This window comes from Haliotis rubra, unplaced genomic scaffold (genome assembly GCF_003918875.1).
Source record: "Haliotis rubra isolate DU_JTF1 unplaced genomic scaffold, ASM391887v1 Scf602, whole genome shotgun sequence".
NCBI lineage: Eukaryota > Metazoa > Mollusca > Gastropoda > Lepetellida > Haliotidae > Haliotis > Haliotis rubra.
The window spans coordinates 247,272-274,611 of NW_025767305.1; the positions used below are offsets into that span (position 1 = coordinate 247,272).

At 44.4% G+C, this 27,340-nt stretch overlaps 1 protein-coding gene and 2 non-coding genes across 3 annotated transcripts; all 3 read left to right on the forward strand.

Moving 5' to 3' along the window:
- Window positions 1–1,212: 1,212 nt before the first annotated feature.
- Window positions 1,213–27,340, forward strand: LOC124255526 (eukaryotic translation initiation factor 3 subunit A-like). Its single transcript, XM_046689463.1, has 22 exons — window positions 1,213–1,401; window positions 2,480–2,670; window positions 2,977–3,113; window positions 3,240–3,403; window positions 3,687–3,745; window positions 3,914–4,054; window positions 4,721–4,929; window positions 5,691–5,862; window positions 6,601–6,792; window positions 7,198–7,314; window positions 8,637–8,822; window positions 9,196–9,330; window positions 10,346–10,555; window positions 11,423–11,527; window positions 12,625–12,738; window positions 13,471–13,593; window positions 15,607–15,760; window positions 17,288–17,453; window positions 22,916–23,068; window positions 23,889–24,837; window positions 26,306–26,353; window positions 26,910–27,340. The coding sequence occupies exons 1-22, from the start codon at window positions 1,353–1,355 to the stop codon at window positions 27,015–27,017; spliced, it is 3,882 nt and encodes a 1,293-aa protein (XP_046545419.1). The 5' UTR covers window positions 1,213–1,352; the 3' UTR covers window positions 27,018–27,340.
- LOC124255555 lies at window positions 18,910–19,041 on the forward strand. The gene has a single exon (XR_006892705.1). It is a non-coding gene; the product is annotated as a small nucleolar RNA SNORA17 (small nucleolar RNA).
- LOC124255556 lies at window positions 19,573–19,704 on the forward strand. Its single transcript, XR_006892706.1, has one exon. It is a non-coding gene; the product is annotated as a small nucleolar RNA SNORA17 (small nucleolar RNA).

Sequence of the window (27,340 nt, forward strand, 5' to 3'; positions counted from 1 at the left end):
ACTTCAGCGTTACTGTGTATGCTCATTTCTGATATATCGCAGTCAAATGTACTTAATACAACAGTATGACCAAGAAGTCACAAGGCACAAGGCGGAATGGACCTCGTGTCTTTGCGAGGATTAAAGATTTTATAAAATATATGCAAACATTTGAGATGACCCCCCCTTCTCGCAATGCTTCACAGTATAATAATACATTATGTATTGTACTGTGGAGCATTTCGAGTCGGGGGTCATCGTAAAAACTTCTTTTTTTTAAATCATTAATCCTCGCAAAGACACGAGGGCCTGTGGAATGGACCCGTGCCGACAACGGTGCCTTTGTAATTCAATGATGTTACGTTTGATTGGTCGGGAGTAACAAATTTATGGCTGTGTATAAATTTGCAAGCACTTCCTTAGGCGAGGTAAAATAAGTGAATTTGTTAATTTGCAAATGTTTACATGCCTTGCAAAAGTATGCATCTGTTATGATACCAGGGGTGTGTATTTGAGTAATGGAGTTAATGTATGCACGCCGGCGTCTTTATTATGAGGAACACAACTTAATACTGTTCAAGTTGACGCCTATAAAACCTACATTTTATGTATCACTAAATGAGGTTCCAAGATTTAAAAATGAAAAGTTGAAAAGATATCACATGAGCAGTAGTAAGACAAAAAGTAAGCGCACTTCAGTATGCTGAGGACTTTATAACACGCCTTGTGTCCGGCAAGCAGACATCTAATACCCAAAACATACCTGTAGACGTTGACAAAGTTGTCCTTACTCACTTGATAACGGTGTTAGCTACACTGAAAGTTGCATATTTTGTAACAAAGACGTTTCATATTCTTTAAACTCTATCAATTGAAGAAAGATTGGCATGTGTCTTAAATTGTGAAAATGTTTTAAAATGTGTCTTTTTTCAGTTCATGTGACAAATCCAGGCCACGGGGAAAATTACCCAAATGGTACCTTCTATGATCGTATTTAAGGTTTGAGAACGTTTCAAATAGCAGCGAATATATTTTCATTTCATAACTACGAAATGTTAGCCACATTTCAAAGGAATCAGCTCATATGTCATCATTCATGACTTTTTGCGTCTTAACTCACACTCAATATGCATTAATAACCATATGTGTGGAAAATAGTTTGTTGTTAAAACTCACAACAGTGTTGGAACAGAGCGACGCAGATATAGGTCCATATGGCGATACCTATGCGCTGCTCGGAGCTCGAGAGAGTACATGTGCGTGATTGCCGCCATTGTGGACGAGGATAACCGCAACGTATTTAGGCAAAAACGCTAAAGTTAGCGTTGAAGAAAGTCTAAAACAACGTCGTCCTTGATCCTAATGCCGTAAACATGCCGACATATTTTCAAAGGCCAGAAAATGCCCTAAAACGGGCTAATGGTAAGCAACTGAACTCACGATTATTAGACCATCGTCTCCATATGTCAGACATCACATGCGCTTAGCTACGAAGTTCCAACTTGCACAGTTTATGGACTGTATCTGAATATATTCTATGCAACATTTACAATTGGAATCTTGTCAGTGGCAAATGTGATAAATTTAGATCTCAGGCAGGTTAAATATGCCAACATATGTTTCATGCAATAGTCTTAATATGGGAATATAATTGTTTTAATCTATGCAGTTTTGCAACTAGACAAACCACATATGTTGGTGCGTTAAACGTGTATGTTCACCACTCACAATTAGATTTTACCAACTATCGGAAAACTTTCAGAAAAGTTTAATATCGAAACACATACATTTGAACATGACATTTTGATCATTGTGATTAGTTTTCTGAGGGCAAGTTATGCCTAACTCTATCCCTAGATCCTGAATGAAAATTGTAGCAATTATTCTTTAAGTGGTTCCAGGATATTATACAATACTATGGCTTTCTGACATGCCTATCTAATTATTGGAGAAGTAACTTTGAGCAAAATGTATGTTTTATGTAAGAAATCAGCATACTTTGTGTAAGTAGTGAGTGGCGACACATGTATGCATGGATTATTAACATAAAGTGTCCTGAACAAATTTAGAAGTGGTCAATGAATAAAGATGTGGGGTTTTTTTTGTATTGTCTGTGTAAATTAAAACTTGAATTTCCTTAAAACGTTTATGTAAGATATAGTTGATGACACAGCTGTAATATTCATAATCATAAATAATTCTTCCCATCAACGATATTTCTGATTATTGATATTTTTAGCCAGCCCTGATAATACCTCTGAAATCAAGAAAATATAAACTTTATAAAACCGAGGGACTACCAAGGGTATTCAGTTTGAAATTCCAGAAAATTCCCTTCTTGTGAACATAGTTGCATCAAGCTATGTCTATGGCATCATGCTATCCAAGACAGGCAAAATATTTGTCAATGGCATGAACAAACAATCCAAAGTGTCCCCTTATGTCTTGACAATTGCACGTTTGATTGAGATTCGTCAGCTTGTGTTTTCTCCCCTTGCAGAGTTCATCGATGTGGGCAAGAAGCAGAGGGCTTTGGATGCTCTGTACGATGTCATCAAGAGCAAGAAACATCGGACATGGCAGAAGATCCATGAGCCCATCATGGAGAAGTACCTGGAGCTGTGCGTGGAGCTCAGGAAGAGCCATGTTGCGAAAGAAGGCTTGTATCAATACAAGAATATCTGCCAGCAGGTGAATATCCCCATAGCTTCTGGCTAGATTTGTGAATAGACTCCCCTGTGTAGAAGTCTGACAGGTTCTTATTCAGGAGCCTTATGTTCTGTGAAATTTTTCCAATGTGCAGTGATCATGGTATCACTCGTCTGTCCACTTGGCTTGAGTATTGTTTATGATGCAAGGAAGACTTCTGTCCAGATCACAGTGGCTGTGCCATAGAAGTAAACGTGTTACTTTTAAGGCTTTAAGTTTAAACTTTACAAAAATGACTCCCTTAAATCTTAAATATTCTTCTAAAACCAACTGACTCATTACTTGCAGGTCAACATCCAGTCACTTGTTGATGTGGTGAGGAAGTATATCTCCCTGGCAGAGGAACAGACAGAATTGGCTCGGAAGGAGTCCCACCAGACTGTACTCGACATTGATGACCTTGACCTCCCGGACTCCCCAGAAAGGTGAACTTAATAATAAAGGATTGAGTTTGTGTTGACTTTATGATTCAACAATGTTAATTGCGAAAGTAGGTAGATGTGGTTTGACTTCTATTTCTGTTGACGTCATGATATGTGGTATGTTCGCAGTTTGCTGCTGAAGGCGGTCAGTGGAGAAGATACACAGGATCGAACTGACCGCGCCATTCTAACACCATGGGTCAAGTTTCTCTGGGAGTCCTACAGACAATGCCTGGACCTGCTCCGAAACAACTGTCGAGTGGAGCGACTGTACCAGGACATTGCTCAGCAAGGTACATGCAGAGATGCGAACATTAATGTGAATCCCCACCTCCCTTGGCGTGACAGTTAAATTTTTTGTCATTGTTGTTTCATGAATTACTCATGTGCATTAAATATCATTTTAAATTGTCAAGGTTGAGCTGAAACATTCTATTGCGAGACTGTGTTGATGTATTTATTAAATATCGCAATACACCTGCTGTACTCTGTAGCCCAATTTTTGTTCCATGTAATTGTAAAATTGCTAAAAATAACAGGAGACAACACTTTCTTATTAAGCGTCTCTCTTTTCAGCTTTCAAGTTCTGTTTGAAGTACGCCCGAAAGACTGAGTTCCGAAAACTATGCGACAATGTGAGTGGAAAGAAGTTTACTTCCTTACATTTTGAATCATTTGATTTTGTAAGATTTCTTTAAAGTTATGTCTTTTGTACAATAAAAGATCACTCCACATTAGTAGGGGTAACTTTGATGGTTGAACATTGTCTGAAATGTAATTGTTTTGCTTATTGCCCCCAACAGTTGCGTACCCATCTGGGCCATATCCACAAACACCAGCACCAGCAGACTGCCATCAATCTCAACAACCCTGATTCCCAGGCCATGCACCTGGAAACCAGGCTCGAACAGCTCAACAGTGCCATCAACATGGAACTCTGGCAGGTATGGAAACTCAGGCATCATGTCTTCTCCTTGTCGTTTAGTCATACCAGTACTGACTCATATTGGTCTAAGTGTAGACAACATTGCAATATTCAGCATTGTTCAATGTTTGGGTCTAACTGTATTGCTCATATTGGTCAAAATATTCATCAGGTCTGAGTATAAACATCTCAATCTAGTCTAAGCATAATCCATGTCTCAAATCTAGTCTAAGCATAATCCATGTCTCATATCTAGTCTAAGCATAACCCATGTCTCAAATCTAGTTAAAGCATAACCCATGTCTCAATCTAGTCTGAGCATATCTCAATCTTGTCTCAGCATAACCCATGTCTCAGACTAGTCTCAGCATAACCCATGTCTCAAATCTAGTCTAAGCATAATCCATGTCTCATATCTAGTCTAAGCATGACCCATGTCTCAAATCTAGTTAAAGCATAACCCATGTCTCAATCTAGTCTGAGCATATCTCAATCTTGTCTCAGCATAACCCATGTCTCAGACTAGTCTCAGCATAACCCATGTCTCAGACTAGTCTCAGCATAACCCATGTCTCAGACTAGTCTCAGCATAACCCATGTCTCAGACTAGTCTCAACATAACCCATGTCTCGATTACTAGTGGTCTACATAGTGTCTTGGACTAATTTAAGTCATGTTGTTGCAGGAAGCGTTCAAGGCAGTGGAGGACATCCATGGACTAATCATTCTGTCCAAGAAGTCCCCCAAGCCTTCCCTGATGGCGAACTACCTGCAGAAGTTTGGCCTGGTGTTCTGGAAGTCTGGCAATCACCTGTTCCATGCCTGCACCTTGCATCGCATCTTTCACCTGTCTCGGGAGCAGAGGAAGAACCTCACTACAGAGGAGCTACAGAAGTAAGTGGAGTACATACTGGCAAGTGTTAGTGTGAGGTCAGTTTGTTGTCAGTACAGAAGTAAGTGGAGTACATACTGGCAAGTGTTAGTGTGAGGTCAGTTCCTCAAGGTTTGTTCACTTCCTCCATCATCTGGGAAAATTTAAGTCCGACTGTTTCAGATGGATAATTTTCTCCACATTTTTCATTTTGGTGAAGGCAACGAAGGATGTCAAAATTAGCTAATTTTCCTGTCATGTTCATTGAAAAAAAACCCATATTAACTATAATGCTGCAAATTGTGTGTTTGTATTCACTGGAGATGGATGTACACTGCACATACATGAACCTTTAGTGATGATGACGACTTATTTCAAATGTGTGACAACGAATTCTGTTATTGACTGTTCATTGTTGAAGACCTAAGGGACCTCTTTCATGATTGTTATTGTTGATGAGCTAAGGGACCTCTTTCATGATTGTCAATGTGTGAAGCCCATTTCTGGTGTCCCCCTGTCGTGATATTGCTGGAATATTGCTAAAAGCGGATTAAAATCAAACTCGCTCACTTGCATGATTGTAATTGTTGATGACTTAAGGGACCTCTTTCATGATTGTAATTGTTGATGACCTAAGGGACCCTCTTTCATGATTGTAATTCATGAAGGAATCATTTGTGTGGAGGGACAAACTAGTTATAAGTAGTTTGCAGAAGACTAGTTGGCGTTACAATGACATTTGTGTTTTTGATTTGTGTGAGTTAAGTGAAAAATTTCATTTCAGAATGGCTTCTCGTGTTGTGTGTGCTACTCTGGCAATCCCCATCGCCACCTCACGCAACACAATGGGACAGCTCCTTGAGATGGATGAATCTGTGATGGAGAAACAGCGACGACTTGCAACATTGCTCATGTTGCCTGGCCCACCCACTCGTCAGGCCCTGATCAAGGATCTGGTAAATAGTAGACACATTGCTCATGTTGCCTGCCCCACCCACTCGTCAGGGCCTGATCAAAGATCTGGTAAATAGTAGACACATTGCTCATGTTGCCTGCCCCACCCACTCGTCAGGGCCTGATCAAGGATCTGGTAAATAGTAGACACATTGCTCCTGTTGCCTGCCCCGGCCACTCGTCAGGGCCTGATCAAGGATCTGGTAAATAGTAGACACATTGCTCATGTTGCCTATCTGTGTTTATCTTCTCAACATGTCAGACCCCTGAAGGTCTGGGTTAGAATTGGTCTTCAGCAGCCCATGCTTATCTTAGAGGCGATTGGGTGGTCAGGCTCGCTGACTTGGTTTACACATGTTATCATATCCCATTTGTGTGGATTCGATACTCATGAGGGGCGGTGGGGTAGCCTAGTGGTTAATGCGTTTACTTGTCACGCCGAAGACCCGGGTTCGAATCCTCACATTGGTACAATGTGTGAAGCCCATTTCTGGAGTCCCCCCTCGTGATGTTGCTGGAATATTGCTAAAAGCGGCGTAAAACCAAATTCAGTCAGTCAGTCGATATTCATGATGTTGATCACTGGATTGTCTTGTCCAGCCTTGATTATTTACAGTCCTCCACCATAGAGCTGGAATATTGCTGAGTGCAGCGTTAAAAAACAACCAATCCAATCTCAATATGTCTGACCAATTAGTTAGATTATGATTCTGACTACTATTAATTGTTGTGTCGTGCAGATGAAGTACAATGTGACACAATATGTCCATCCGGAGCTCCAGAACCTCTACCGCTACCTGGAGGTGGACTTCCATCCCCTCAGTCTGGTGCAAAGGGTCACACCCTGTCTGGAGTTCATTGGGAAAACCGAAGAACTGAGCTGTTATAACCCAGCCCTTGAAGACATTGTCATCACCAGAGTGCTCAAACAGGTACGTCATTAACAGGGTGCAGGAACATGTATGTTATAATTCAGGTGCTCAAATTGAAATCTCATAAGTAGAGTCCTCAAATAGGTATGTCATAACTCATGTGCTCAAATGGGTATGTCATAACTCATGTGCTCAAATAGGTATCTCGTAACTCATGTGCTCAAATAGGTATCTTGTAACTTGAGTGTTCAATGGGCACAATGTGTGAAGACCATTTCTGGTGTCCCCCTACCGTGATTTTGCTGAAATATTGCTAAAGCGGCGTTAAACCATACTCGCTCACTTGAGTGCTCAAATAAGTAAGTGATAACTCGAGTGCTCAAATAGGCCCATGTATGTCATCAGGGTGTACAAACAGGTGTGCCATCACATATTGACAATGTTTCAAATTCTATTTCCTTGCAGGTGTCGCAGGTGTACCAGACTGTTGAATTTTCTCGCTTTGCTTCACTTGTCCCATTTGCAACCAAGTTCCGTTTGGAAAGAATAATTGTGAACGCTGCCAAGAACCTGGAACTGCAGGTATGTGTGTCTGTATGTAGGCTGAGAGGCCAAACTAACTGTGATTTTTATCCCCCGCAACGCGTTTTTTGGGGGGGTATTAAAATGGACTCTGTCCGTCCACCCGTGCACATTTGTCTTTTCCGGAGCAGAACTCTAAAACCGTTCAATATTTCTTTACCAAACTTGGCACATAGATAGATCTGGTGGTGTACTGGTGCCTTTTGGTAGTTTTGGAATTCTGAATAAAACATTTTTGGCGTTTCCATGGCAACAAGTTCGACTTTGATTGAAATTAGTGGTAGTGCTCTTTTCTGGAGCAGCAGAACTCTAAAACCATTCAATATTTCTTCACCAAACTTGGCACATACATAGATCTGGTGGTGTACTGGTGCCTTTTGGTAGTTTTGGAATTCTGAATAAAATATTTTTGGCATTTCCATGGCAACAAGTTCGACTTAGACTGAAATTGGTGATAGTGCTCCTTTCTGGAGCAGAACTTTAAAAACCTTTCAATACTCTCCTTCCACTTTTCTATATACACATCTAAATATTTGACATAATCATAACTCGTAGACATAATCATGAAGAGTATTTTGCCATTGCGGGGGATATTGATGACTTTGTCTTCTTGTTGTTTTTAATTAGTAACTCTGAGAATAACATGAATAAAACAGAAAAAAGCTGAATATTGTGTATGACCTCAGTTGCTTTCTTCAACGAAGGGAGACCCATGAAGATCTGGGGTAGAATAGGTCTTCAGCAACCCATGCTTGCCACAAAAGGTGACTATGCTTGTCATAAGGGAGACTAATGTCATCGGTTCCCAATTGCGTAGATCGATGCTCATGCTGTTGATCACTGGATTGTCTGTTTCAGACTCGATTATTTACAGACCGCCGCCATATAGCTGGAATATTGCTGAGTGCGGCTTAAAATAAAACTCACTCAACGAAGGGACCCATGAAGATCGGGATTCGAATTGATCTTCAGTAACCCATTCTTGTTGTAAGAGGCGATTATCGGGATCGGTTGGTCTGACTTGGTTGACACGTCATGGTATCACAATTACGTAGATTGATGCTCATGATGTTGATCACTGGATTATCTGGTCCAGACTGGATTATTTACAGACTGCCACCATAAAGCTGGAATATTTCTGAGTGCGGCATATGACTAAACTCACTCTCTCAAACACAAAGGATCAGTTCTGAAATTTGAACTAATTCCCAACACAGCCCATTCCGTATGTGGGCTCCTTGTTTTGTCTCTCTGTGGTAATTTGTCGACGTCCATCCCAGTCCTGCAGTCCATGTTAATATTGATCTGTATTTTTGTTGCAGGTGCGGATTTGTCACAGCACACGGTCGCTGAGTTTTGGAACCAATCTTGGTGTGTCACAGAAGGAAGATGTACCCGAGGGCCCATTCATACAGAGAATGCCCAGCGAAAACATCCGGAACCAGTTGACATCACTGGCTGCTGCCCTTCAGATAGCTATGGACAAGATCAAGCCCGAGAATATTGATGTAGGCATCTTTTATGTTGTGATATCTTGTAAACTTTCTTGGGTCTCCAGAATTTCTTTAAAAATGAAGTCAATTACTTCAGTGCGATTTATCAAAATGGTTACAATTAAGTATTGGGGCGGTGGGGTAGCCTAGTGGTTAAGGCATTCATTCGTTACACCAAAGACCGGGTTTGATTCCCCACATGGGCACAATGTGTGAAGCTTATTTCGAGTGCCCCTGCCATGAAATTGCTGGAATATTGCTAAAAGTGGCGTAAAACTAAACTCACTACAATTAAGTGTAAAACATTCTTGGATTCTTTACCAGGGAAGCAAGTGTTTTCAGTTTGTTAGCCCGAAACTGTGTGTTTACAACGTGTGATGTGTTGCAGGAGACCAATGAGCTGCGGGCCCAGATCGTCAACAACTACAGGATGACCGGGCGGAAGGAGCACATGCGACTATTGCAACGGCGCCAGATCATTGAGGACAGGAAGGAGCAGCTGGAACACATGAATGATCAGAGGGTAGCTAGACTGTTGCTGTTACTTCATCGGGATCAGACTGCATAGGAATATAGAGAAGCATTTAAAAATACACCCAATGACCTCAACTATCCACACACACACCCACACCCCTCACACCACACCCCACACCCCTCACCCTATCCCTCACCCTCTCCCTCACACACACTCCTCACCCACTCACCTCACCCTCCCTCACCCTACCCTATCCCCACACCCTATCCCTCACCCTATCCCTCACACTTTCCCTCACCCACACCCACACCCACACCCTATCCCACACCCACACCCTATCCCACACCCACACCCACACCCTATCCCTCACCCACACCCTATCCCTTACCCTACCCCTCACCCTCACCCACACCCTCACCCTATCCCTCACCCTATCCCTCACCCTCACCCTATCCCTCACCCTGAACCCTGTAATCCCACACCTTTTCCCTCACCTCACCCTCACCCTCACCCTCACCCTCACCCACATCCTTACCAAACCCACGTAGCCTAGTGGTTAAAGCGTTCACTCGTCATGTCGAAGACCCGAGTTTGATTCCTCACATCGGTGCAGTGTATGAAGCCCATTTCTGGTGTTCACCGTCGTGATAATGCATGAGTATTGCATTAAACTAAACACACTCACTCACTTTTCCACAGACAGCCTCACTCCAAAATCAACGCCGATGCCAACTCAATAGCCTTGCAGCAGCATAATCTGATCTTGTTTGTTCACTAGTCCTTGCTAACATTTAACAAAAACAAATATGGCAATTTTGTATTAGTTCTGATGATGTGTTTGATATATTTTGGCAAGGACTATGGACTAGTGGCAGTTTCTATCCTGCTCTTTTTCTAAGTGAAGTTTCAGAAGTAGTGTTGTTGATGATTAGTTGAGATGCTGGCAGTGATATTACAGAGGTGAGGAAGATGAATTTTATACATCGTTTGAAAAGATGGAGTTGATGAGTTAGGGTAGATTTTCTGTGTACAAGGTGTCAGAAATGTGACGTTGATGTTGCAGGAGAAGGAGGAAATGGAGCAGGTGGAGTCACAGCGCCGCAAGGCGTCCGAGGCGGAGATGGCTCGTCTGGAGCGTGAGGCGGAGGAGAGAAAGAAGCAGCGGCAGTTAATGGAGCACCAGGAAATCAAACGCAAACATGTTAAGGAGAGGATCGAACAGCTGAGGAAGACGGACCTTGGGGCCAGGATCTTCAAGGATATTGATGAGGAGGTGGGTGCAGCATGACAGCTATAGTCTGTTTGCAGTGAAAACGTACCGGAGAATTGCACTTTAAACAAAAATGTAAATCAAATAAAGTGAAATTAAGATTGCGAATCCTCATAATTCTACCTTGCCAATTGAACATTTAAATCTTAGATTTTTTTTATTCAACTTATGAAAAAGTTGTTTAACAAACGATCATAGTTTCAAATCGCTTGTATTGGTTTGTATTACAAGGGGGTAAGCGCAGTAGTTGGAGAAGTGAAACAAATGCACGTGCGGTATGTGATGAGCGTTAACTTAGACCAACCCTACTTGATCTCGGTGTTTCATTATATGTGCATACCCCGTTGTATTACAAACCATTAATACCGATTTGAAACTATGATCGTTTGTTAAACAACTTTATTTGATTTACTTTTTTGTTTAAAGTGAAATTTATCGGTACCTTTTCACCGCAAACAGACTATAAGTCTAACCCCTCACAATTTGGTTGGGTCATATGAGTAATGGGGTTTAAAAATCTTTGAATAAATAGTTACATCTTTTGGTGTTGGGAGGGCACTGGGGTAGTTCAACATTTAGAATTAATTTGTGTTGTGGTGAGAACCTGTGAGATTGTTCATATAGAAAATAGGAAATATCACAAGGTTGAAATCCCATGTGAATTGGTCAAAATAACTTTGTTGTCATAAGAAGGGACATGTTGTCAGCCTCCTTGAAATGATTGACTTTCATTTGGTGATAATTTATGCTGGTGGACGTTGCTTATGATATTGACCACTGGTTTGCCTGGTCCAGATTTGGACATGATGTGATGTAGCAGGAAGCTTGATAACTGGATGTTAACCCACATTAACTGACTGACAATTGCAGGAGTTTGCGGAGCTGGATGTGGATGAGATCATGGCCAAGCAGGTGGAGCAGCTGGAAAAGGAGAAGAAGGAGCTGCAGGAGCGACTCAAGACTCAGGAGAAGAAGGTGAGGAGGAGGATTAGGGCCGGAGGGAGGTTGGGAAGATGTTTTGTGGTGGCAGGGAGGTATGAGTAGAGGGCTTGTGGTGGGAGGCGGGTTTGGGGAGGGGGCTTATTGTGGGAGGGAGGTTTGGGCAGGGGGCTTATTGTGGGAGGGAGGTTTGGGCAGGGCTTATTGTGGGAGGGAGGTTTGGGCTGAGGGCTTATTGTGGGAGGGAGGTTTGGGCAGGGCTTATTGTGGGAGGGAGGTTTGGGCTGAGGGCTTATTGTGGGAGGGAGGTTTGGGCTGAGGAGCTTATTGTGGGAGGAGGTTTGGGCTGAGGCTTATTGTGGGAGGGAGGTTTGGGCTGAGGGAGCTTATTGTGGGAGGAGGAGGTTTGGGCTGAGGAGCTTATTGTGGGAGGGAGGTTTGGGCTGAGGGCTTATTGTGGGAGGGAGGTTTGGGCTGAGTGCTTATTGTGGGAGGGAGGTTTGGGCTGAGGGCTTATTGTGGGAGGGAGGTTTGGGCTGAGGGCTTATAAGGCTTGGGAATTCTAAGTCACAAGGTGTGGACACAACTACTGATGCATGACAGGATACACCCTTAGCTCCCTGTTGTAGCACAAGACCATGAGAAAGCATAACTGTAATTTACCTTGGTTACTAACTTTGTGGTCCAGAGCTTTGCCAGCCTTTCTGTGTCGAGTTCCAGATGGTGTTCATGGTACAAAATGGAGGTCCCAGACAAATACATTTATTTTCATTCTTGTTTTGTTTTATTTGTTATGAAATATCTCATAATTTGACTTTGTTTTTTTTAACAATTTGTTTGTTGAAATTCAACTTGAAGATGCACTTTACCCAAGGCATGAAGATCAGTGTCAGAATTAGTTTCAAGCAACCTTTGCTTGTCATGAGAAGACAACTAACAGGATCGGATGGTCAAGCTCACTGGTTTATTCATTTCATTGTATCCCAGTAGAGTACATCCGTGCTCATAATGTCGACCACTCATAGACAGTTATTTACAAATTGCCATCACACCGCTGGAAAAGAGCTCAGTGTGGCAAGCAAATCAACCTTACTCCACCGAGGACAAGTGTACATGGATATTGTGTATTGTAGGTGGACTTCCACCAGAGGGCGTTGCGTCTGTCGGAAATCCCACTTCTGCAGCAGCAGTACATGAATGAAAGCATCCAGGCTAAGGACTTCTGGGAACATCAGGAAGTGGAGAGGGTGAGTCAACATTGCTGTCTACTTGGATGAATATGGGCTGTAGGTAGCCAACTGGTTGAGGTGTTGACTCTTTAAGACCCAGGTTTGATTCCCTGCCATGAGAAGTTAGTTCAGGTTTCACCAGTCTATGATATGGCTGTAATAATGGTATGTAAGTAAAATCCTGCTCACCTACTCTGAATGGTTTTCTGACTTTATATAGCGGGTCAGTGAATCGAGAGTGTGTAGAGCTTTTGAGGTTTGAGGTTGGGAAGTCAGTGTTTGATGGTTTCTTCTAAGAAAGCAGAGATGCCAACCACTCTGATTTTAGCGGAGTTACTCTGATTTTCAAATACAAAATACGCTCTCCGGTTTGTCTTGAAAAAACTGATTTTTGTGAAACAATTCTGAAATGTTTTTGACGGTATACAATTTCATAAGTAACCAGTGATTTGAGTCGACACTGGTAAAAGCATTCGGAAGCTTAGCGTGTGATCTTTGGGGGTCTCTATTGTGTATATTGCGTTTTATTGACGACGATGACAATGGATGCATCAAGAATTTATTTATTTATTTTATGGGAGGGAGAGGGAGTAACAACTTGACCATAGTTATTGTAGCCTTGCAGGAGGAAGGGGGGTTTGTCAACGCTTTGACTCTTGGAGGATAAGTTTGTCAATGCCTCAAATCAGATATGGAAGCATTCATTATTGATTGTGGTTCTGGTTGATTTGAATTTTGGTCCTTGTACAGATTGAAGCTTTGAAGAAAGAAAGACATCATGCCTTGGAGACCCAGAAAAGACTTAGCCGAATTATGGACGACAAGAACGAATTCCTCGGTCGCCTGAGGGACGCCAGGCGATCAGACTACGAGGTAATCACTTCAGTCTATTCCAACTTAACCAAGCAGGGTTTGTTAACAAAGCCTGTTTCATATTTTGATAGTTGAAAGTTTTCTGCCCATCATAGGCGTTGTCATGGTTACTGATGTTTCTGTGATGTCAAGGTGTGGCATATATGAAACAGTCCATCATAGGCGTTGTCATGGTGACCCATGTTGCCATGATGTCAAGAATGGACGAACATGTCTGAGGGTAAAAACTTCTGGAAATCACACACAATCCACATGTTCTACAGTACTTTTCTTTTCTGAAGACATTTGCTCTGTGTTAAGAGGCGACATATGACTAAATAATAACTGCATTTAAAACATAGGTTTGTCATGAAAACGCACGCACACGAGCACACGCACGCACACTTGCACGTCTTAGCAAGAGAGGCTGAAGTGCTTCTTAAATAGTGAATAAACTGGGTGTTCCAGTTGTTTAATATTGAAGATGCTATATGTGCATATTGTTAGCTGTTGTACGAGCTGGGTGTCCTGATTGTAAGTGGTGAATATGCTAGGTGTCCTGATTGTAAAATGGTGAAGAAGCTAGGCCTGATTGTAAAATGGTGAATAAGCTAGGCGTCCTGATGGTATTTAGGGGTGAACTCTTTTGGATATAGCCTGTGGTCCAAGTTTGCCTCAAGTTCGATTCCACCATGGTACAATGTTTGGAGCCTGTTCACTGTGCCAAGCAGTGATATTGCTTGAATGTTGCTTGAGACTGTGAAAAAAATATTTCTCATTCCCTCTTTCCTGAGAGTAGATCTGTAGTTGTGTACGATTATGCAATTCACTGCTTTGGTATTGAATTTGAGTGGTGGGAATTTTGGAAGTACATCTTAATTGAATGAGTTAAGATTTCTAGTCACATCTGCAGTGTTTCAGCCATATGGTGACCATCAAATTGAGAAGGTGTGTCATATAACTGATGATGATAAGTAAAGAAGCATTTCTGTGGTATACTGTACAATGGACAATACTGCCGGAAACAATTCATAAGGTCTGCTGAAAAACATTTTTTCATGCTTTTAGTTGATATCTTGCCCATTATAGGCGTTGTCATGGTTACTGATGTTTCTGTGATGTCAAGGTGTGGCATATATGAAACAGTCCATCATAGGCGTTGTCATGGTGACCCATGTCTCCATGATGTCAAGAATGGACAAACACTTCTCGTATTAATTGATATCCTGGTTTTTGTTTGAGTTGAAGGGCTGAATAGAATATTTGTGTACGTCAAGTGCTATAAATAGATTGTGTAGGTGTACTTTTAAAAAAAAAATTTAATGCAACTTCTGTTTATCTTTGTGGATTTCTAAGGTGATAATGATGAGGTGGAGGATGTTGATGTAACACCGATTCAGATTGGTTCATTTTATATTTAATTGACTGATTATCTTTCAAAATGTCATTAAGACTGCCTCCGTGGTGTAGTGGTTAGAGCATCCGCCCGGAGAGCGGAAGGCCGCGGGTTCGATCCCCAACTGCGTCATACCAAAAGACGTTAAAATATGGTGCTTGTTGGTCCCTGCCAGGCGCTCGGCATTAATGGGTACAACAAGGACTGGTCGGCTCGGAGTCATTTTACTGTGTCTGAGTGGGGTATTCATGCTTCACTGCGGCATGGTATCTCAGTGGGCTAGCACTATAAAACCAGCTTCAGTCTGGGCTAGTACAAGCCGCCGCACATACACATACACACGCATGCACGTCGTCATATGAGCGAAATATTCTCAAGCACGACGTTAAACCCAATTTCACCTCATCTCACCTCACGTCACCTCAAAATGTCATTAATTTGTTTTCCAAATTTGGTAGTCATAGTTATTTCCGATCAAAAAGTGCCAAGGGAATGAGGTTATTCTGTATTTAGTTCATGGGACTATTGTCATTGTATAAATGATCATCCAAATATTGACAGTTGTCTTATTTTCTGGAATGATCATGCTGAAAGGTTTATAGTGTACCAATATTATTTATTCTTTAATCTCGCAACAGGCAAACTTAAAGGACTTTGAGCAGAAATTGGGAGAGGAACGAAAGCGACGTCTACTAGAACGCAAAGACCGTCGCAAGGAAGAGAGAAGGAGGAAATGGATTGAAGAAAAGGAAGAAGCAGTTCAGCGGGCCAAGGATGAAGCCCTTAAGAGAGGTAAGGGGTGGTGGGTAGCCTAATGGTGTGAAGCCCATTTCTGGTGTCCCCTGAAGTAATATTGTTGGACTATTGCTAAAAGCAGCGTGAAACCAAACTCCCTCACTCGCAAACAAACTTTGCTTGTTGTAGGTAGGAGGCCACCTAGTTGATCGAGGGTCTGGCTCACTGAAGTGCATGTCAGTTTACCCTGATAGTAATGCTCACAGTATCGATCACTGGTTTTCTTAAGCAACACGTTTTGAAGAGGGTATAATACGATTGTTCTTCCATGTAAGATGTTCATTCTAAAAGCGACCCGTGAAGATCCGGGGTAGAATAGGTCTTCAGCAACCCATGCTTGCCACAAAATGTGACTATGCTTGTCGTAGGAGGCGACTATGCTTGTCGTAGGAGGCAACTAACGGGATCGGGTGGTCAGGCTTGCTGACTTAGTTGACACATGTCTTCAGGTTCCCAATTGCGCAGATTGATGCTCATGCTGTTGATCACTGGATTGTCTGGTCCAGACTCCATTATTTACAGACCGCCGCCATATAGCTGGAATATTGCTGAGTGTGGGGTAAAATAAACTCACTCACTCATAGATGTCCATTATTAACATGGATACTACAGTCAGTCACAGTACATTGACACTATGTCAACAGATCTTGTTTCATCCCTGCAATGCTGAACGCACTCATTCTAAAAGCATACAATATTTCTTCACCCAATTTTGGCACATGAATTTCTTCAGTATTTTTAAAATTCTAAGGCAACAACTTTGACTTTGTTGAAAATGGCAGTTCTGCTTGTTTTAGAGCAGGTATTGGAAACAATTCAATACTTCTCTAAAATTTGCACAATGATAGCTGTTGTGATGATGATTTGGCGATTTAACGTGAGATGTTGTGGTGAACGTGTGCCTTTTTATACAATTGGACTTTTTCAACAACTGCTTTTCAAGTTTCCATGGCAGTGATATTCTAGATTTATTAAAGACAGATATGTACCAATCTGGGTGATATGATAATGACTTTTCCTCTTGTTTGTCTGGTCAGAAAATGAGTGTTGACAGGCTTCTGTTTGACAGTTGGAACTAAGCTAAGTGTGGTGCCAGAAATCTGATGATTGGCAGTAATAATTGAACTCAAATGTATGGATTTGTGGTGGTGTGTCGTCCTGTGCATAGAACTCAGGTCACAATCAGGTCAAATTAAGCAATGTGGGGCGCGGAGAGTCATTGGATGGGTGACCGTGTTTGGCAGCTTGACTCCTGAGAGTTTCTCGGACTTCAGTCCTGCCCCACAACGAAGCACATGTGATACATGTGGTCTCACCTTAGGCAAGTGAGTTTGTTCAAAATTGCCTCTGTTCACCCAGTAGAAAATACGTACCCGGTGGGATAAGTCATGTGACTATAACCTATCGCCTAACAGGCAGCGTGTGTTATCCAGGGTAATAATGTGTTTGCCATAATAGCATGCTTACGAGCGCGGATAAGCGCATTATACATATGCACTATTGTTAGTATTATTATTATTTCAGAACGTGAGGAGAAAGAGCAGCTGGAAAGGTTAAAGCGTGAGGAGGAAGAGCGCGAATATAACGAAAAGCTGGCGAAGCTGGAGGAGCAAGCTGAGAAACAGAGACAGCGTGAACGGGAAATAGAGGAAAGGGAGGCCAAGCGACGACAGGAGGAGAGCAGCAAAGGGTGAGCAGCCAAAATTTGTCTCAACACGCCTGAAGAACTTTATGATCAGGTGTATAGGATGGGGTCAGGTGTGTTGGGTAGGTATGCCAATCATAGGCGTTGTCATGGTGACTTGTGTTTCTGTGATGTCAAGGTGTGGCATATACCAAACAGTCCATCATAGGCGTTGTGGACAAACAAGAGTGGACCCATGTCACCATGATGTCAAGAAGTGGACAAACATGTTTGACAGGTAGGTAGGGGTCATGTGTGTGGTCTAGGAGGTAGCTGTGTCCGGGTAGGTAGGGGTGGGGCAGGTAGGGGTGGGTAGGGTCCAGGTGTGTTGGGTAGGTAGGGGTCAGGTGTGTGTCATGCAGTCAGGCAGTCAGGTAGGGAGTCAGGTGGGAGGTAGCTAGGGGTCATGGTGTGTCGGGTAGGGGGCTGTGTGAGAGATGGGTAGGGGTCAGGGGTAGGTAGGGGTCAGGTGTGTGGGTCAGGTAGGGGTAGGGTGTGTCAGGTGTAGGTAGGGGTCAGGTGGGTTGGGGTCAGGGTAGGTAGGGGTCAGGTAGGGGTCCAGGTGTGTGTCGGGTAGGTAGTCAGGGTGGGTGAGTCAGGTAGGTAGGGCAGTCAGGTAGGGGAGTCAGGTGTGTGTGGGGTAGCTAGGGGTCATGGTGTGCAGGGGTCAGGTGTTAGGGGGGTCAGGTGTGTGAGCCTGGTAGGGGTCAGGTGTGTGAGGTAGTAGGGGTCAGGTGTGTTGGGTAGGTAGGGTCAGGTGTGTCGGGTAGGTAGGGGTCAGGTGTGTCAGGGGTAGGTAGGGTCAGGTGGGTCGGGTAGGTAGGGGTCAGGGGTGGAGTGTAGGTCAAGGTGTGTGAGGGTAGGGAGTCAGGTGTGTGAGGTAGGTAGGGGTCAGGTGTGTGTAGGTAGGTAGGGGTCAGGTGTGTGGGTAGGTAGGGTAGGTGTGTCCGGGTAGGGTGTCAGGTAGGGAGTCAGGTGTGGTGAGGTAGCTAGGGGTCATGGTGTGTTAGGGTAGGGAGTCAGTGCGTAGGTAGGGTCCAGGTGTGTGAGCTAGGTAGGGGTCAGGTGTGTGAGCTAGGTAGGGGTCAGGTGTGTGAGCTAGGTAGGGGTCAGGTGTGTGAGGTAGGTTGGGATCAGGTGTGTCGGGTAGGTAGGGGTCAGGATAATTGGGGTACGTAGGGGTCAGGTGTGTGAGGTAGGTAGTGAGTCAGGTGTGTGAGGTAGGTAGAGAGTCAGGTGTGTTGGGTAGGTGTCTGGTGTGTCTGGTAGGGGTCTGGTGAATACAGTAAGGGGTCAGGTCTGTCTCACCAACAAATATTAACTATGTCATGCTTTGAAAAATCCAGTGTTCTATCCCTGCACATAACAGATACCCACTTACCATGTTTACTTGCACAAGGATCTAGTTGTTATCTTGTGTGACCTGGCTGAAATTAAGTTAAGAATTGAATCAGAATTATAATCTGCCCATCATAGGCGTTGTCATGGTGACTTGTGTTTCTGTGATGTCAAGGTGTGGCAAATACCAAATAGTCCATCATAGGCGTTGTCATGGTGACCCATGTTACCATGATGTCAAGAGTGGACAAACATGTTTGACATGAAAGTTGTTTCTTGCGGGGCAGATTGACTTCCTCATCTAAGGTTTTTTCCTAATAAACCCCTCCATGGCCTAGTTTTGGGAAGCCAAAAGTTGTCTCCAGACACCTGAATAACTTCATGATAAGATAGTCGGGTGTGTGAGGCAGGAAGGAGTTAGGTGTGTCGGGTAGGTAGGGGTCAGGTTTGTCGGGTAGGTAGGGGTCAGGTGTGTGAGGTAGGTAGGGGTCAGGTGTGTCGGGTAGGTTGGGGTCGGGTAGGTGTGAGTCAGCTGTGTGGGGTAGGTAGGTAGGGAGTCGGGTGTGTCGGGTAGGGGTCTAGTGTGTCTGGTAGGGGTCTGGTGAATACAGTAGGGGGTCAGGTCTGTCTCACCAACAAATATTAACTCTGTCATGCTTTGAAAAATCCAGTGTTCTGTCCCTGCACGAAACAGATACCCACTTACCATGTTTACTTGAACAAGGATCTAGTTGTTATCTTGTGTGACCTGGCTGAAATTAAGTTAAGAATTGAATCAGAATTATAATCTGCCCATCATAGGCGTTGTCATGGTGACTTGTGTTTCTGTGATGTCAAGGTGTGGCAAATACCAAATAGTCCATCATAGGCGTTGTCATGGTGACCCATGTTACCATGATGTCAAGAGTGGACAAACATGTTTGACATGAAAGTTGTTTCTTGCGGGGCAGATTGACTTCCTCATCTAAGGTTTTTTCCTAATAAACCCCTCCATGGCCTAGTTTTGGGAAGCCAAAAGTTGTCTCCAGACACCTGAATAACTTCATGATAAGATGTATGCTGTAGGGGCCAGGTGTGTATGGTAGGGGTCAGTTGTGTCGGGTAGGCGGTCAGGTACGGAGTCAGGTGTGTGAGGTAGGTATGTCGGGTAGGTATGTCGGGTAGGTTGGGAGTCAGGTTTGTCGGGTAGGTAGGGGTCAGGTTTGTCGGGTAGGTAGGGGTCAGGTTTGTCGGGTAGGTAGGGGTCAGTTGTGTCTGGTAGGTAGGGTTAAGGTGTATCAGGTAGGTAGGGTCAGGTAGGTAGGGGTCAGGTGTGACAGGTAGGTAGGTAGGGAGTCAGTTGTGTCGGGGTAGGTAGGGAGTCAGTTGTGTCGGGGTAGGTAGGGGTCAGTTGTGTCGGATAGGTAGGGAGTCAGTTGTGTCAGGGTAGGTAGGGGTCAGTTGTGTCGGGTAGGTAGGGGTCAGTTGTGTGAGAGGTACGTAGAGGTCAGGTGTGTGAGGTAGGTAGGTCAGGTGTGTGAGGTAGGTAGGTCAGGTGTGTGAGGTGTGTGAGTTGTGTAGGTGGAGTCAGGTGTGTGTGTAGGTGGGTAGGGAGGTCAGGTGTGTGAGGTAGGTAGTGTGAGGTAGGTAGGTCAGGTGTGTGAGGTAGGTAGAGTCAGGTGTGTGAGGTAGGTAGGTCAGGTGTGGGTGGTGAGTCAGGTATGTGGGGTGGGTAGGAATCAAGTTTGTTGGGTAGGTAGGAGTCCAGTTGTGTCGGGTAGGTAGGGAATTGGGTAGGTAGGGTCAGGTGTGTCGGGTAGGTAGGGTCAGGTGTGTGGGTAGGTAGGGGTCAGTGTGTCGGGTAGGTAGGGGTCAGTTGTGTCTAGTAGGTAGGGAATCAGGTTTGTCCCAGGTAAAGTCAGGTGTGTCTGCGGTAGAGCAGGGAATCAGGTTTGTCGGGTAAGTCCAGGTGTGTGAGGTAGGTAGGTAGGTCAGATGTATTGGTAGGTAGAAGTTAAGTGTGTGGGTAGAAGTAGGGTTCAGGTGTGTCCAGGTGAGTAAGGTTCATAGGTGTCGGGTAGGTAGGGGTCCAGTTGTGTGAAAGTGCGTAGAGGTCAGGTGTGTGAGGTAGGTAGGTAAGGTATGTCGGTAGGTAGGGATCAAGTTTGTTGGGTAGGTAGAAGTCAGGTGTGTATGGTAGGTAGGGTAGGTCAGTCAGTGTCCGGGTAGGTAGGGTTAAAGGTGTGTTAGGTAGGTAGGGGGTCCAGGTTTGTCAGGTAGAAGTCATGTGTGTGAGGTAGGCAGGAATCGGGTTTGTATCCCGGGTAGGTAGGGGTCCAGGTTTTGGTGGGTAGGGTCCAGTAGGTAGTCAAGTTGTGTGGGTAGGTAGGAGTAGGGTAAGGTAGGAGTCAGGTAAGTGTGAGGTAGAGTAGGGTCAGGTGTGTGAGGTAGGTAGGAGTCCAGGTGTGTGAGGTAGAGTAGGGTCAGAGTGTGTGAGAGTAGGGTCAGTTGTGTGGGTAGAGTAGGGTCTCAGTTGTGTCTAGTAGGTAGGTAGGGGTCAGTTGTGTCCTGGTAGGTAGGGTCCAGTTGTGTCCGAGGGTAAGTAGGAGTCAGGTGTGTGAGGTAGGTAGAAGTCAAGTTTGTTGGATAGAGTAGGTCCAGTTGTGTGAGTAGGTAGAATTCCGGGTAGAGTAGGAGTTCATAGGTTTGGGAATAGGTAGGGTTCATAGGTTTTAGGAATAGGTAGGGAGTCCAGTTGTGTGAGATGCATAGAGAGTCAGGTAGGGAGTCAGGTGTGTGAGGTAGGTAGGGGTCAGGTGTGTCGGGTAGGTTGGGGTCGGGTAGGTGTGAGTCAGGTGTGTGGGGTAGGTAGGTAGGGAGTCGGGTGTGTCGGGTAGGTAGGTAGGGAGTCGGGTGTGTCGGGTAGGGGTCTAGTGTGTCTGGTAGGGGTCTGGTGAATACAGTAGGGGGTCAGGTCTGTCTCACCAACAAATATTAACTGTCATGCTTTGAAAAATCCAGTGTTCTGTCCCTGCACAAAACAGATACCCACTTACCATGTTTACTTGCACAAGGATCTAGTTGTTATCTTGTGTGACCTGGCTGAAATTAAGTTAAGAATTGTATCAGAATTGTGAGGTAGGTAGGTCAGGTGTGTGAGGTAGGTAGGTCAGGTGTGTGAGGTAGGTAGGTCAGGTGTGTGAGGTAGGTAGGTCAGGTCTGTGAGGTATGTAGGTCAGGTATGTAGGGAGTCAAGTTTGTTGGGTAGGTAGGGGTCAGGTGTGTCCGGGTAGGTAGGGTCCAGTTGTGTCGGGTGGGTGGTCCAGGTGTGTGAGGTAGGTAGGTAGGAGGGAAGTTAAGTGTGTGTGGGTAGAGTAGGGTTCAGGTGTGTGTGGGTAGAGTAGGAGTTCAAGGTGTGTCGGGTAGGGTAGGGATCATAGAGTAGTGTCAGGTAGGTAGGGGTCAGGTGTTGAGGTAGGTAGGGGTCAGGTGTGTCCCGGGTAGGTTGGGGTGGTGGTAGGTGTGTGAGGTAGCTAGGTCAGGTGTGTGAGGTAGGTATGTCTGGTAGGTAAAGTCAAGTTTGTTGGGTAGGTAGAAATTGAGTGTGTTGAGTAGGTCGGTAGAATTAGGTGTGTTGAGTAGGTAGGGGTTAAGTTAATGTGTGTTGAGTAGGTAGGGGTCAGGTGTGTGCCGGGTAGAGTAGGGGTCAGTTGTGTCGGGTAGGCAGGTTTGTCGGGTAGGTGGTCAGGTGTGTGAGGTAGGTAGGTAGGGAGGGAGTTAAGTGTGTCGGGTAGGTAGGGTTCAGGTGTGTCGGGTAGGTAGGGTTCATAGGTGTCGGGTAGGTAGGGTTCATAGGTGTCGGGTAGGTAGGGATCACTTGTGTTGGGTAGGTAGGGGTCAGGTGGGTCGGGTATGCACACACACACACACACACACACTAATATGAATCCTGATTGTCCTGTTTTTGACCATGAACATGATCTGTACTCAGAATTGTTGGAGTAACGAGACTTGACTGTATGTGATATTGCTGGAAAAATGCTTAAAGCGGCTTCAAACTAAACTCACTCACGTTTGTTTGATAAACTGTGCTACAAAGATGTGGTGTTCCACTGTTATATCACTTAATGATCCTCTGTCGTCCCTGCTAGTGACAGGGAACATGCTGCACCACCTGAGTGGAGAAGGGGAGGTGAAGCTGAGGAAGAGAGGAAGGCGTGGCGCCCCAATCCAAGTAAAGTCGGATGGAGGGAGCGTGAAAAGGAACGAGAGCAGAGTTGGAACAGGCCAGGCATGGAAGATGGGTAAGACATAGCTGCAGTACAAGAGTTCTGGATCCTGGTTTTTCGAATGGGTATACAAAGAGGATCTTTTTAGTTCTGTGTCATACAGTGCTATTGGGGAGAGAGGTGAGGGAGTGGGTGGAGAATTTGAAGTAAATCAGTTTGTCACTTTTTCCAGCTTTTTAGGGGCCTTTGGGTATTCCGGTGGTCATTCATGTCAAAGACCCATGGTCGATTCTCCATGGTTGGTTGGTTGGTTGGTTGGTTGGTTGGTGTCACGCTCAGCAATATGCTAGCTATATGGCAGCAGTCTGTAGATAATCGAGTCTGGACCAGACAATCCAGTGATCAACAGCTTGAGCATCGATCTATGCAATTGGGATACGATGACATGTGTCGACCAGGTCAGCGAGCCTAACCACCTGATCCCGTTAGTTGCCTTTGATGACAAGCATGGATTGCTGAATACCGATTATAACCATACAATATGTGACCTTTATTCGTATTCACTGATATTGCTGGAATATCGCTCATAAAACTATACTCACTTACTCACTCACCCACTTGCTCACTCTACCTCTGACCATCCTGTCTGCTGAACTAATGTTCTGTATCGTTAACTTATTTTGTAATGTGGATGAATGACTGATGAATGTTACATATTGTTTAGAATGAATAAGTATTTCATTTTAAGTGATTTTCAAATCAAGGAAATTAGCCTTAATTTACAGGTAATGTATTAATGATGTAAGAGAAGCAATTCTCAAAGCAGTATGCACATTAGGAACTGTACTTGTTGAATGCTGTGTCTAGTCCTCTCTAGTAGTTCTGTCTGCTTCAGTCAGGATGACAGGCCATCATGGCGTGAAAGAGGAGCAGCACCACCTCGGGATGACTTCCGTGACTCGAAAGGACCTCCATCTGATGAAAAAGACTTCGGTGATCGAGGGCCTCAAAGAGATGACAGAGATTTCCGTGACCGAGGGCCACCACGAGAGGAAAGAGACTTTGGTGATAGAGGAGGGCCGAGAGACAGGTTCGGTGATAGAGGTCCCCAAAGAGATGACCGATTCGGTGACCGTGATGGACAAAGGGAAGAGAGAAGCTGGCGAGGTGGTCGAGACTCCCGAGACGATAGAGGTGGTTGGGGCCGTGATGGTGGCCAGAGTGATAGAGCTCCAATGCGAGATGGCTGGAGGGATCGAGCAGGTCACGAAGGGGGGATGAGAGACCGACAAAGGGAAGACACTTGGAGTAGAGGAGGAGGTCGTGATGAGCCTGGCTCAGACCGAGGCGGGGATAGAGGGGCCTGGGGCAGAGACCGTGAGGACAGTTGGAGATCCAAAGGTCCATCTAGAGATGACAGGGGAGGACCAAGTGATGGGGGAGGGGCATGGAGAAGGGAGGACCGAGGTGGAGACCGTGACTTCCGTCGCGGTGGGGATAGTCGGGACTTCCGTCGTGGAGGTGACGATCGAGACTTCCGCCGAGGGGGAGACGATCGTGATTTCCTCGCCGAGGGGGCGATGATCGTGACTTCCGCCGAGGAGGGGACGATCGTGACTTCCGCCGTGGGGGTGATGATCGTGACTTCCGCCGTGGGGGTGATGATCGTGACTTCCGCCGCGGGGGTGATGATCGTGACTTCCGCCGTGGGGGTGATGATCGTGACTTCCGCCGTGGAGGTGACGACCGAGACTTTAGGCGTGGAGGAGATGATAGAGGTGGCGAGAAACCCCGGCGTCGTGAGGATGCCCCTGCAGACAAAGAGGAAACATGGAAGAGAGGAGGTACGTATTTGATTAATGCAGGAATGAAATTGAAGGTCAAGGTCATTAAACCTGGAAGTTCTTGTAACCCAGTTTATACATCTTAACATGCTGAAGACACGACTTCCCTTTCAAAGGTATATACAAGGTTAGGTGTGACTTAATGTGATGAAGGTAAGATAATCCATGATGTTTCTAATGGTATTTGACAGTTTTTCGTAAGATGCAACAGCCTTTTCAGTTCAGATTGTATTTATAGTAAGTTCCATGACACCACATGGGCTGACATTTCTCAGAGTGAATTGTAGGTGGGAATAGAATATGATTTATCTTGTCAAGTATTTCGTCATGTGGTATGGAAATGGTGTGATGAATCTGGAAGTACCCATGACTTTGTTACTGAGCTAGCTAAAGTTAGGGACATTCTGTTGTAAAGTTGTACTACATTTGGATAATGTGGATCAGTAATAAAGGATGTACATAAATATTGCAAGGTTCTGTAAAACTGAAAAATCATTAAATAAGAAGGAATATGCATTGTCCAAGCTTTTATTTCATGACAGCTGTAAGATCCAAACATTGGTGTTTGAGTTTAGATGTTTGTCAGGTCAGCTGATTTGGTGAAATCAAAATGTTTGCGCAGAACAAAAACCTCTGGTGGTGAAAGCACAATGTTTGCGCAGAACAAAAACCTCTGGTTGCCAAGACAAAGCCGCAGCTTGCACTGTTATCCTGATCATTTGTTTGCCATTATCAGCTGGTCAACCAAGAAAATATACCGTTACTTAAATATCACCATTATAGCTTCTTTACTTTTACGTCCTCCCGGAGAGCGGAAGGTCGCGGGTTCTATCCCCGGCCGCGTCATACCAAAAGATGTTGAAATATGGTACTTGTTGGTCCCTGCCTGGCGCTCGGCATTAATGGGTACAACAAGGACTGGTCGGTATAATGTGTCTGAGTGGGGTATTCATGCTTCACTGGGACATGGTATCTCAGTGGGCTAGCACTATAAAACCAGCATAAATCTTGGCTAGTACAAGCAGCCGCACATACACATACACACGCATGCACGCAGTCATATGAGCGAAATATTCTCAAGCACGACGTTAAACCCAATTTCACCTCACCTAAACTCTTTGCTTTTACGCTGTTTTTAGTCCAAGATCTGTTCCTTATAAAGTGCTGAGTAGTATGGGGCAGTGGGGTAGCATAGTGGGTAAAGCGTTCGCTTTACCCAAAGACCCTGATTCGATTCCTCACATGGGTTGTATGTGTGAAGCCCATTTCTTGTGTCCGCCACTGTGATGTTGCTGAAATATTGCTAAAAGAGGCGAAAAATAAACTCGCTCACTGAGTAGTGTGTTTCAGGATGTTAAATTACGGGTACTCAGGAAAATGTGGTGATAGCGCTGCCTTATGTTTTGTATGTTGTAACACCTTTCTTATTTTATCTCCTTTGTAACTGTATGTTACCTTATTCTATCAGGTGAAAATCATGCTCCACCAGCCAGGGAACGACAAATGGAGAGCGGAGGTAGGTTGTCCTGGATGTCAAATATTTAGATGTTTGTGTTTACGACTTCAAGTTGTGGATATCATTTTAGCATTTGCTGATGGCATTCAACCCATGAAGAACCGGGTTTGAATTGGTCATCAGCATCCCATGCTCGGGTGGTCAGACCGCCGCCATATAGCTGGAAAATTGCTGAGTGTTGCATTAAATAACTAGCAAACAAAAAACAAACTGATAGCATTCAGGGGCTTGGTGTGAGTGATATTTAATCTCCCAGTAGGAAAGCTATAGCGATCAGCATGTGGCTTCGTATGTCTGCCATCTGTTTTCTGTTGCTGGAGCAGAACTCCAAACCACTGAATTTTTCTACATGAACCTAACTATACAAATCAGTCAACTGGTGATTTTGGGTGATTGGAGATAGTGAAAAATATTGAATACGGATTTTTCTTCACTTAACCGAAGATATACAATGGCAAGGAAGCTTCATTTACAAGTTGTACCAAAATTTGAGATATGTCATCTGCCTTGCCGTGGATGTTGATGTCATGACTATGTCGGATGTGTCTGTTTCCAGGTGGCCAAAAGGAGCAGGAGGATGATGGCTGGACGACAGTCAGATACTGAAGAAGTGGACGAAAGAGTCTTCATGCAAAATCTGAAGAGGGCTGCAAAAACGTTGTAGAAATGTTAATATTGATGCAATTGGATGTTTTCCTTAACATTTTATGTGGGGGAATTGGCTTTCTATTGGAGTGGTGTTTATGAGACGGTCAATTGTGAAATAATTAGTTTGACTTAATATTTAACTCTGCATCTGAAAGGTTTAATGATCAGACACGCTTGTTAACCATCATCAATATATACTTGCATAAATATATGATGTATTAAGTGCTAATTTGCCTCTCTGATTTTTCCTTTTCAAAGATTCTGGCATTATATTGTCCTCAAGTCATGAATATATGTTATCTGAAAATTGGAAAGTATAAATAAAATTAGTACAATTAA